The sequence below is a fragment of the Centroberyx gerrardi genome, chromosome 10 (assembly GCF_048128805.1).
Source record: "Centroberyx gerrardi isolate f3 chromosome 10, fCenGer3.hap1.cur.20231027, whole genome shotgun sequence".
In the NCBI taxonomy this organism is placed as follows: Eukaryota; Metazoa; Chordata; class Actinopteri; order Beryciformes; family Berycidae; genus Centroberyx; species Centroberyx gerrardi.
Genome location: NC_136006.1, coordinates 8,516,064 through 8,528,599, shown reverse-complemented (window position 1 = coordinate 8,528,599; position 12,536 = coordinate 8,516,064). Strand labels below are relative to the sequence as shown.

Sequence of the window (12,536 nt, the reverse complement as noted above, 5' to 3'; positions counted from 1 at the left end):
ATTTCTCCCATGTTTCCCTTCATTTCCCCTCATTTCCATTCTTCTCAGGATGTTTGCTAGTCCCAGTTCAAGAAAAAAATACCAAGAGGAGGGAGCCGAAGACGAGTGAGAAGGCCTCTCCTCAATTTTTTTTTCCTTCTAAGACGGCGTAGAAGGCGTAGGAAGGAAAGGGGGGGGCAAAAAAGGAGAAGGACCTGGTCAGCAGATCTGGCCCTAATAGTTTTTGGAAATGCTTTTTATGGCCCGTCTTGTCCAAGTTACTCACTGTACCAGATAGGTGGGGTTTGCCACACAGGACGGCAGGCCAGGAGGTTCAGAAGATCACAGGAAAGTAGGCAAGCAAGTAAGGAATTCTGGACGATCCAGGTCTGCTGGCCAATTTGAATCTAGAGGAATTGTTTAGTATCTCTTGGTTTGTTTGTCATGACATAACTAGGGAAGGCAACATGAAATAATAGTTGCCTCAATTGTAAATGTTGTATAAATGTTCACCTTATAGTGAAACAGACAAAATGAGACAATACATATGAGCAAGATTACCTGCAGCAGGGACGGGCTGCCACCAGGTCAGAATCAATGTGGATAACATAGTAAACTACAAGGAACAAAATCATATTGAAAAATACTCTTGGTTGTGATTCTACAGAAACGTTGCTTTAAAACATTACTTGTGTGGTTTCATGTGCTCATTTAGTATCTACTACTACTACTGCTACTACTATTAGTAGTAGTACTAGTAGATTTACTACTTGGCAGTCACAGACTGAATTTACACACCAGTTTACAGTATCATAAATAATACAGTGCAGTTGTTCTAAAATAGTTAATTATTTAACTAAAAAATATAATTATTAACTAATTATTTCACTAAAAGTTAATCTAAGGTTTTTGTTTTTTATTTATTTAACCTATATTCAATCAGACTATAGGTTATCATTGAAGTGTCTTTCTCAAGAGGCCTGGCTAACAGAGCAGCGTCCAAGACAAAAAAAGGTAAAATATGAAATGGTAAGTTGAAGGAAGGATGAGTTTAAACAGTCAAACTATGTAACGAGGAGTAAAGATGCTCCAGGTGTGATGTAAACAAAAACAACCATGAGAAATGCTGAAGAGAGCAGAGTAAGAAGAGCTAATGGCATCACGCTCAGGTTCCTAGTTACGTAAGTTTAGTCACACTTCATAAACCCGAGCTGTTATAGGCTAAGCTACTGAAACCAGCATCCAGCCGCCATGTCTGATTTTCACAAGACCTGCATCTAATTACCAGATGAAATGAGTGAGTTTTGCTCTTTTCTGACCTATTGACTTCTCTCTGACCTCTCTGCTCAGCTGAGACTTGTCAGACGTGGTGATCAGTTGATGCTGCCATCAGTTATGTGTCTTATAGACCCTGGCTGCAAAATACATTTCCTCTTAAGGACACTTAATTGAATTGAACTGAGCTGAACTGAGCTGAAATTACCAGACCATGTAGTGGCTGACTGGACTGTACTGAATTGGATTGGTTCAGATTGGATCCAGTTAAATCAAATTGCTTTTCTGTTCTTGATCTTTCCCAGTATAATAGAACAAATAGCTTTGGCCCAAAAACACAAACCGTGTCCATCTTTCCTCCAAGCAGACCAAACACTTAATGCTCAGAGAAACCAAAAGGACTTCAATGAATTATTTATCCAGGTCTTCTCTGTTTGCACCATCCTATAGCCTACTTTCCTCTGTACTTTAGGGAAGCACAATTACTTGTTGCTTGCCATAATATCTCCCAGATCATACATTATGCATGTTATTCTGCATTGTATATGCATACAATATGGCACCAGTTCACCATCAAAGCCACACTACAGAGAGTCTAGGAGGGACGTGAAAAGAGATCTCAAAAATTCATCCTGTATCTTTTTGTTATTGAATGTTTCCAGAAAACAAAACAAAAACAGAAGCACTGGAAAACGAGGTCATGTGTGCGGAAAATGGAGAATTGAGCTGTAAAGGCTGTAGTGAAATGTAATGTATTCACACAGCCTGACAAACACAGCACAGCACACACACTCTCACACACACACACACACACCAACCAGCCTGACATTTGAGCGTGCCCGTTGGAGCCGTGCACCTTACCCTGCCGGTTGCTGTGTGTGTGTGTGTGTGTGTATCCACGGAGACAGATGTCAGCAGCGGCAGCACACTGAGCGGTCTGCGCTGAGGTGAGGAGCACGGCCCGTCTGCATCGCCGCCACACAGGAGCAAAATATCACACCGGAGAGCCGGGACTCCGCTATCTGGGTCAGTGCTGCTGGAGCCATCCTTACGGAGAAGAGGCGGCCGCCGCGGCCGTCGCAGGGCCGCGCAGATCCTCGCATCCCTCCATCTGCAGCTGCTGGGATCCAGATGCAACGATGCAATTCCACCAGGAGTCAGAGGGAAGCAAATCCATGAGGTGTTACATCCACAAACGACGGAGGGGAAAAAATGAGCTTTTCAGCTACAACAATATAACCTTGTGTACAGCAACCATCACCGCCTCACTGAAACACTCTCTCTCTCTCTTCCTCTCTCTCTCTCTCTCTCTCTCCCTCTGCCTAACTCACTGCTTTATCGCTCTATTTCTGTCTTTCTCTGATGCTCACTCATACTTCCACTTCACTGCTCTCTCTCTCTCTCTCTCCCCCTCTCTCTCTCTCTCTCTAATTCTCAGCTGTGTCTCAGTGCTGTGCTCAGCCTGTGCCCAGAGGATGTTGAACATGTGTTTCAGGGTGGGGGTTGGGGACTGCTGACTTCATAGGTGGCACGTTTACTTCCTGCACGGATGGAGAGGATGCCGCTGCACTCGCATATTTAGGCACAGCGGCGCATCGTCGTCTGAGGCGGCGACCAGCAGCTGCTTTCCATAACGCTTGGCCTCTTTTCCTCATGAATTATCCCATTTTTTTTTAAAACCTTGAAACACCCGAGCAACCGTAGAGGAGCTTAATCGCTGTGATTAACCATCACTAGTGGAAATCTGTGGGGCTAGTAATGAAGGAAGGAGGAGGTGATTTCTATAATGTGATGACGCAAAGGATGATAAAATCACTGTCAGTTTAAATAGCCTGCAGCTGAATCGCAGGAGGGAGTGAGAAAAAAAAAAAACCCTACAGCTTAAGAAATGATATGCAGCACGAGTGTGTTTATGCTCCAGCTTAACACTGCCTCTTTCTAACACCTCCCGTGAAGGAGAAAAGATTTAAGAGAAGAGAGAAGAGGGGGTGAACGGATGACGCATTTTCTCTACGTTATTTGACAGGAGCACAGGGAAAACAGAGGGAAGGGGGGGGGGGGGTGGTGGCAGAGAGAGAAGGAAAAAGGGAAAAGAAATAGAGAGAGAGAGAGAGAAAGGGAGAGAGTGGGAGAAGACAGAGAAGGAAAGAGAGAGGAGAGGGAGAAAGGAAAGCGAGGGAGAGGCAGCTTTGGAGTATTTATAGAAGGTTGGAGACTGATGTAAAGAAATAAGCTCCTCTATTTCTGTGCCGCGTCACATGGTCTCCTCCCGGATGATACGCTGTCAGGCTCAGTCATATCAAAGGGATCCCATGTTGCTACTACTGCAAGGATGCACATGAACTGAAGAAATATGCCTCAGGAGGAGAGATACATGTCGTTATTCAAAGCAGATCGCATAGAAGAAGAGAGATTTAGCCGGGGCTTTTTGTGGGGAAAATATCACCGCTGTTATTATGAAGGCTGTTCACTCCATGATACGCTCTAAAAATATCCCAAAGTGGAAGAATCCTCGTTGGAGACGCTTAATCAAGGAAATCATGGCCTTATGACAACCATTAGGGCCACTAGACTCAATAACCAATGAGGTTAATTGGGAGGGAGTGAAAGGACCGGAAGGAGAGGGAGACAGGGAGGAAAGGGGGGGAGGGGCATTTTTGGGAAATATGTAATTGGATGGTTTTATTTATAGTCGCAGAAATGCAGTTTGTTGTCTAAATGAAAGGGAAAGGCTTTTTTTTTTTTACTGTTAGCTGAGGGAAAAGTAGTCGGGCAAGATGGAGATGGTGAGAATTTGTTTGCAAATTTTAAAACGTGTGTGTGTGTGTGTGTGTGTGTGTGTTTGTTGGGACCAGGATACCCCTGGGCTTATGCTGTGACCTAGATTAGGCCCTGATGCTCCCAAGCCTGGCAGGCTGTGTGTGTGTGTGTGTGTGTGTGTGTGTGAGTGTGTACCATGCATAAATGTGTATGCATGAGTGTTTAGATGCGTAAGAGAGAAAGAGACAGCAGAGAGAGAGAGGAAAGAGAGCGAGTGTGTGTGTGAGAGAGAGAGAGAGAGACAGAGTGAGTGTGTGTGTGTGTGAGAGAGAGAGAGAGAGAGAGAGAGAGAGTACTGTATGTACTGATGGGATGAAGCTGCATGGCTGCGTTGGCTGTATGACTAAGAGGCTCAGCTGGACGAGATACAAAGAGGTGAATGTGCACACAGGAAGCGAGCGTATCTAAAGAGACACACACACACACACACACACACACACACACACACACACAAAACTCCACACCCTGTGCCTGAGAGGCCAACCTTACATAACTTATAACGATAGTAAATTCAGATATCAAACTCATCCCAAAATCTCTCTGGAATATTTCGTGATTCATGCTGCCTCGGTCAGAAAGCTTAACAGATTAGCACTCACTCTACAGAGACTGGGCGGTTATCTGATCTGGAACCACCAATTTAATGTTTGTTTTTTTTTAAATGTGGCACCAATAAATCATCACAAGGCTTTTATTTTGTATTTTCGAATCTCACTCTGACCCTGCCATTGTGCCGCATCTATATTGTCCGAGCTATTATCAGCTCTCGAATCCATACCTCCTTACTATATGAATGTGCTGCTTTTCAATGCATTATATTGGCCTTATGTAAGAAATGAGTGGAATCATCTCGCCCCAGTTCCACTGTCCTGTCCTCTGGCCAAATTCCCCCGCATGTCATCAAACGGTTAATAATGTGCGTCAGAACCGAAGAATACACTGTATGTATAGACGCTACGAGAAGCCATTATCTGGGCATCCAGACATCTAAATTTACACATATACAAGGAATGGCAGTGGGAATTTAATGAGCATAAAATATACACTACCAGTCAAAAGTTTGGACACACCTGATTGAATGTACTGTTTTTCATTCTCTTAAAGCCATTTTGATCTAAAGGCTTCTGCTTAAATGCTTGAAATTTGTTTCTTAGACAAATATAAATAGTGGAGTTGATCCTATGTATGAATTTCTTTCCAAAGCCTTTGCCTTTCCATCAAGGTAAAGGGCGGCTACTTTAAATCTAAAATATAAGATAGTTTTGATTTTACTTATTTTGGTCACTGCATAATTCCATTTGTGTTATTTCATAGTTTTGATGTCTTTACTATTATTCTAAAATGTGGAAAAATAGTAAAAATAAAGAAAAATGTGTTGTGTCCAAACTTTTGACAGGTAGCGTACTTAACTAAATGGTTATAATAGCTATGAGAAACGATAAACTCCAGAGAGAGAGCGCACAAGTAGGTGATTTATCATGCTGAAATGAACAGTTTCACTGTAGTATAACATGTTCCTCAAAACGGTGCCAGCTGAACGTCTCTAGAAGAAGACTCTGTCCATGATTTGTGATAAAAATAGCCTTTTCACAAACAGATGGTGACTCTCCCACAGAGCTATGCTGGGTAAGGCCGATGATGGGAAATGATGGGAAGACTCATCAGTAGAGACTCATCAGTAAACACTGTGTCCTATTCACTCCAAACAGGAAATGATCACACAAAGAGCGCTGGCTCAGATTCCACACTGGTGGACGTTCAGATATGTTGAGGATTTATGGCTTTGGCCTCAGAAAGTGGTGGAATAATATCAGAAACACAAAAACAAATCTCTTTTCCCACATCTGTCAGATTAGGCAGACAGGTGTGTTACAGAGGAAGTGAAAATATTTACTTCAATTCACCTCGAATGCCCCTGAAAGCATTACCAGGACAAAGATACATTTGATGGATAAATTATTTATTAAATACAATCATCATATTCAAAAGGTTATTAGACAAAACTGCTCTCTAAAAAAATTATAATTTCGATAGAGGTTACAGGAAAGCACAGCTGCTTTATGTAAGAGACTGGATTTGTTGCATAATCATAAACAAATTAAGCATCACTTTGGCTGGGAATCACTTTCACTATTCACTATAATCACTATTATTGTGGATGTATAGCTTTACTGTACCTTATTGTAATTCAGTGATTCAGTATAACAGTGATACTGTAGTTCCTCTAATACTGTAGATGGTACAGATTAGAAGGATCCCATGATAATAAATGGTCCAGGTAGATGAGTTACAGTAGTTATAGTCATTAATGTGTTTAAATTGGACATCAAGTTATTCATGATCTATCTAAAGCATGAATTAAGCGTATCTTTACAACAATGACATGAAAGATTAATGTTCTTGATGTCAGGAAATATTAAACCATGTGTAAGGTCAGTAAAATGTATTGCACACTATCATTATACAGGTTAATATATCTGATGTAGACTGAATCATCAGCACATTCTCAATGCTGTAAACAATCAAGGAGACATTATACTCAAACACTTTAATTCTTGTAATAATCAAAATGAAATCAGAGATGATATTCTGTAGTTGAGGTTTGGTTGGTTTTAGTAGGGATTGGGTTTCACATGTGGATCCTGCGCTGCTCCCTCCAGAACTCTGCGCACCCTCGGGACAGCGCTCCCTCTGCCAGGCCCCTGCACTCTGCGGGGGTGAACCCCACCAGCGCGGTGCCCTTGGTGCCCACCCCCCGCTGCCCCGCCAGCTCTGCCACCCTCTCCGTGATGAGAGAAGCTGGAGCGTGACAGTAGGTTTGACCGCTGATGCTGAAAGAAGGCCACGGCTCGCCCGCGGCCGCGCGGCTCCCCTTCACGCTCTCCACGTTGCAGGCGATCTCCACGGCGCCCTCGTGCGGCAGAGCGAGCACCTGCACCCCCGGCAGGCCCCCCGGAGCCGACTCCCTGATGGCCGCGGCGATGTCGCGCCCCGTGGCGATGTCCCGGGTGTCGATGGTGACATTGCAGTTCATTACGTACGGACTGGCCCCGACGCCTGCGGGACACGAAGGGAGTCGAGTAGGGATGGGACGATATATCGAAATTCAATATATCGCAATACAGAAATGCGACAATACGTATTGTGGGGCAGTATAATTAATCGCGATATTAGCTATATTTTATTTTGCTGTAGTAATCACAAATGGGATAGATTGCCCATCACAATTTCACAAGCTATCCATTGAAATGATATTATCTGCACTTTGTCATGACATTTTTAAATTGTTTACATTTCAGCAGGCCAATGCCATTCCAAAGATCTGTGGCTCAGAAATAAACATAATTCTGCACAGTCAAACTTTGTTGACATCAAAACTATGAAAAATGAAAAACATAGTACACTCAATCAGGTGTGTCCAAACTTTTGACTGGTAGTGTAAATATGAAGGCAAAACCACCTGCATCGCATGTGCTGATTTTCTCCCTGATTTTATCCGGCAAACAGATTTTCACCTTCACTCTCTAACCTTCCTTTCAGTCATTTTCCTAGCATGTCTAGTACTTTAACCCCTTCTGCCGGGTCTGTCTCACCTGTGAGGCCGTATCGCTTCTGCGGCTGAGGCCCCACGTCCGGCCTGATGAGCTGCATGTCTGGCGTCTTCTTGAACCAGCCCATGTCCCTCCTCCTCTGGGCCAGGCCGCGCTGCAGGGGGGCGTCCGCCCAGCCGAACAGGAAGACGCTGGAGCCCTGGACCTGCTCCGTCAGCCCCTCAGCCACAGCTGCTCCCAAACGACGCAGCATGGAGGGGTTAACTAACTAGCACATGGAGTGAACGCCACACACACACACTTTCATACACACATGTGAGCAGTAGGAGCGTGAGGAGACAACACACACCTGAAGGAGTGTACTTCAGACAGACAGAGAGACAGCGAGATCGGCACATGGACGACTTATTACACGCATGCACAACCTCAGAATAACAGCCTCGTGCACAAAGGCAGCGCCAATTAGTGAGCTTGCTAATTAGTATACTACAGTCACACCACACCATATGTTCTGAGTGAGCACACTTCAGACATGCAGCACCTCATGCTGAGTTACTGCTCATCATGATCAACGATGTGGAAGACACAAGAATGCTGAGTCAGCTGGTAATCTGTAACACTACCACCAACAGCACAGAGAGACAAAGACGACATCACTTCATTAGCCATTTCTAGTGGAATTCATAGTATTCCCATGATGTCACATGCATTTCCTACCAATATGGTGCTTTACCATACACACAGCTCATTGGCTGTGGCTATCATTTGATTATAAACACCTGTTAATTTATTACAATCACCTGTTATTTTCCTACCAAGATGGCCGTGTGGTGATGTAACAGAATACTATGAATAGGATCAGCCATGCTAGCACAAACCCCTATAGACACTACATGATGGGCTTGGTCAACACAGTATAATAACTTTAACACAACTTTGACACAAAAACTGCAAGTTTCTGTTTCATTTATATCTGAATGATGTAGGTTGTTTTTGATACTTTCTGAAAAACATTTGCGTCATAGGAATGGGATTCTGAAAATTATACATAATGACACAACATTGATTGCAGCTCCCTATTGCAAAGAAAATATCTATATCAAATCTAATGGACGTTCTCTCTCCTCTTTCCATCCCAACCTCGATTCCTGTGTGAATGTAATGGATGTTACACCATGTTGGCACCGGACAGAATAGAAAACATGGAAGAAAAGTAGCTTTGCTGAAAGCTAATAAACAGATACAGACCTCTGACCTCTTCTGAAATCAATTGACCCTACAGGGCCATGTTTCTACTATTAATAATAAAAAATTAAAAAAAACTCTGATTCTACAAATGCTACTTGTTCCTATTGAGGGCTTAGCGGATGAAGATATACAGTTGGTTTGACTACTGTTGACAAAATGCACTTATTTTAAGTCGGTTTGGACAAAAGCGTCCGCTAAGTGATGTAATGTAATGTAATGTAACCACACACACACACACACACACACACGCGCACACAGCATCTCACCACGAGCCTCCTTGGCGCAGTCCTCCACTGCCACCTCCTCCCCCAGGGGGTAGATGGGTATCAGGTCCACAGCACCCATACATGGGTGGACGCCCGTGTGATTGCGCATGTCGATCAGCCCACAGGCTTTCTCACATGCAGACAGAACCGCCTCCCCTGGAACACATCAAACACACCGTCAGAGCGAAGTCCCAGCATGCCGTGGGGAAAACCCAACAACTGTCAGTCATCTAAAACGGTCCATTTTACATCTTAACTGCAGTTAAAATTCTGCATCAAGTGCATTCATTCAACAAAAATATGGATTGACTCTTAAGGAAATTGTACTGAATGGGACAAAGGTGAAAGATCTGGCAAATTTGGCAAGGATAAGCTGATTTATTTGCTTTTGAGTGGGACTGCAGGATATACAGACTGTAAAACCAGATGGCTTTCACTGCATTGTTATTAGATAAAATCATGGATAACTGTCACATCTGCATTCAAGGAGATAAACCTTTCATCTGATCTCTAAACAAGCAAAGTATTCCTGCTAGAACTGTTTGCATTTACATTAAAACATTTTTTACAAGAGTATCACAAAAACATTCTGTTCTAGACTTACTGATAGAGTCAATACTGGCCACGATGGTGATGACGGAGCGGTTGTAGTCCTGGTCGTTGAAGATGTTCAGCACTGTCGTCTCCTCTCGTCTCGCACCTGATGTGATGTAAATATAGAGAGGAAACGATGCACCGACGTTTCCAAGGTTTGTAATTCCAATCGACTCCCTCACTTATCTATTGTCACTGACCTGCTGTAGGGTCAGACTATAGTAGGGGCCGGGCGATATGGTTGAAATCAATATCACGCTAATCATATGGATTTTTTTCCTATATCAATAAGATCAATAAAAGTTGAGATAATTTGATAAGTTGAAATCAATATCACGATAAGGATCTTTTTCTATATCTATGCTATCGTATGCAAAATCACGTTAAATAATCCCATTGAACCGAATGGTAATGTGAGGTGTGATGTCAAACAAAACTGAAATATTCAAATAATATTCCTACCATTCCTCATTTCGTCAGTTTTTAAACAAAACTTGCTCGTCATCATGAATCTAGACAGCAGAAGTGTGCGTCACGATATCACAATATCACCATATCATCACGATACGATTCCACTGACAGACGATAAACGATAATATTGACTTATCGCCCTGGCCCTATAGTTCAGACTTGCCTCTAGCATCATATACGGCGGCCCTGGCCACGCTCTCCACCAGGTCTTTCCTGCGGGCCTCGGACACGTTGAGGAGGCAGGCCACCAGCCGACGGCCCAACGAACCGGAGGCCATCTGTCTGCAACACAGCACAGAATCTGCCTCAGTGTGCTGCTTTGAACACATGGCTGAGATGTAGGAGAATGTCTGATGACTCATGTTGTTGCAGATCTTTGGAACAAACTTCAGAAGTAAAAAAAAGTCAGACATATACCGCACACTGCCAAAAATAAGATGGAGGAGCAGCGATGAAAGCGATTAGCTGAAACGTCTGCTGCTTCAGGCCCTTATGTCTTCTTCTTTTTGTTTTTCGTTGATGCACTCGCACCTTTAAGTTTGTCACCATGCATTTGTGTTATTAAATTGATTATTTTGGCTAGATTTTTATCCAGTTAATTATTGGCAGTGTGCAGAATATGTATTTAACTTTTTTTTACTTTTTACTAAATGAATGGCTACCATAAACCCAATTGAGTGGGTGTGACAAACATTTTTCATTGGCTTTTTTCTAAAAAACAAAACAAAAACAAAAAACATTTTTGACAGTATAACAATATTCAATAAACCAGCTTCCTTACATTTTGTTCAATCTTGCCAAAAGTGCCCTCTCAGATCCATAATTGATCATTTGCAATATGATGTTCACAATTGTCCACTCAAAGACTCTAGTATTGTTCTACTGTTTATAGATATAATAAAGGGCATCTACTTTTGTTAAGTCTGTATTACAGTGTTCAATGACTGAAAGAAAGAACTTCAACATTAAAGGGTCAAACCAACCTGAAACAGATTCATGTTATTCCACTCATCTTCAGCTTGAACTTCAACAGTTCGATCAAAGTTTGTGAATATGAACAATTGTCTCCCATATCCTACAGTAGAAACCAGTGAACCAAGCCTCTAATAAATGATGCCATCTAGAGACACTTTGTGGAGCTGCTCTGTCCCAGCAGAGCAATGAAGCAATAGAATACTTATTTTACCTTAAAAAAAAAAAAAAACACCCAAATGAGCTATATTTATTGGACATAGGCCAGAAAATGTAACAATAATAGTCTGCAAAGCTTATTGTGAGAAGACCAGCTCCAGAAAATATCCAGATGGCATAACAACATGTGCCTCCAGTGGCTCTCTGCTCTGTAGATCTGAGAGACTTCTTCAAATGACAAAATCTGGATCAAGACTCAAAGTAAAGAATGCAATCTAAATTCCATTTCAGAGTCTAGTTTTCCTTTCAGGAAATGAGGGAGTCTCTATATGTCTAGACTGTATCTGAGTGTTTAATAATTTAAGTGTTTAATAATTTATACAACTTGGCCTGGGAATTGTTAAACTGTGTAGTGTTTCTCCTTAAAGACCCCCATCGCTGTCTGCTGTCAAAGTGACACGTTACAAAACATGCTCAAAGTCCAGCTTACAGAGAACCAACTCATTACATTTATCCGTGACATGCAAATCAAATTCATGCACTAGCACCTACAATACCAAACCATAAAGTGTGTCATACTTGCGTTATAGGGAATGCACGTTCATAAAGTCATGTGCAGTACATTCTCTGTTGTTGTACCAGAGACTTTTACCACGGGGCCAAATGCAAAAGTTACGAGGGTGCGCAGGAAGATGCGCAATTCACTGATCTCTGTAAGTACAAAGCAACACAATACTGACTGTAGAGTACCTGCTGCCAGTCTTTGCACATTCAGATCTGCGAAAATGCTGAGAAGTAGAATTTAGCATGTGCAGCTAAGACCCTGCACTTTAGTATCAAGATGGTTCGCCTCCTGTTCCAGCCTACCGAAAACCCTTTGTCCTCCAAACCGGAACAGCTTAGGGACAGATAACCATCTCACAAATGCATACAACTGTCTAAAATCATAACATTAATGAATTCTCATTTAGCAGGATAGCTAGCTAATGTATACATCAGCTAATTTATGCAATCTTGATGAATATTTATTACTGAAATTGGCAATCACCATACTACGCATGCGCGTAGCACCTGCTAAAAAATTTTTTGTACTGCAGAACCTCCTTGCCTGAAATGTGTTTGAAACGGTCTACCTGATGGAATGTAGCAAAGACGGAAGTAAACAGGAGTGAAACCTCTCGCTACGTCTGGACACTCTCTG

The 12,536-nt window shown here is 42.5% G+C and overlaps 2 protein-coding genes across 4 annotated transcripts in view; both read right to left on the bottom strand.

The window, feature by feature from the left end:
* LOC139926539 (nck-associated protein 5-like) overlaps nt 1-2,648 on the bottom strand; it is a 68,478-nt gene extending 65,830 nt beyond the window's left edge. For 2 of the 3 annotated variants that reach the window (XM_071918289.2, XM_078286109.1), the window contains exon 1: nt 2,116-2,648. The gene's annotated coding sequence lies outside the window, so the exon portion shown is untranslated. The remainder of the gene's footprint in view (nt 1-2,115) is intronic. The other variant, XM_078286108.1, reaches the window with a different exon arrangement.
* Nucleotides 2,649-6,506: 3,858 nt separating this feature from the next.
* ftcdnl1 (formiminotransferase cyclodeaminase N-terminal like 1) lies at nt 6,507-12,052 on the bottom strand. The gene is made up of 6 exons (XM_071918302.2): nt 11,915-12,052; nt 10,368-10,486; nt 9,744-9,839; nt 9,140-9,295; nt 7,668-7,856; nt 6,507-7,131 (listed from the first exon to the last, which is right to left on the bottom strand). The coding sequence occupies exons 2-6, from the start codon at nt 10,480-10,482 to the stop codon at nt 6,704-6,706; spliced, it is 984 nt and encodes a 327-aa protein (XP_071774403.2). The 5' UTR covers nt 10,483-10,486; nt 11,915-12,052; the 3' UTR covers nt 6,507-6,703.
* Between the last annotated feature and the right edge of the window lie 484 nt (nt 12,053-12,536).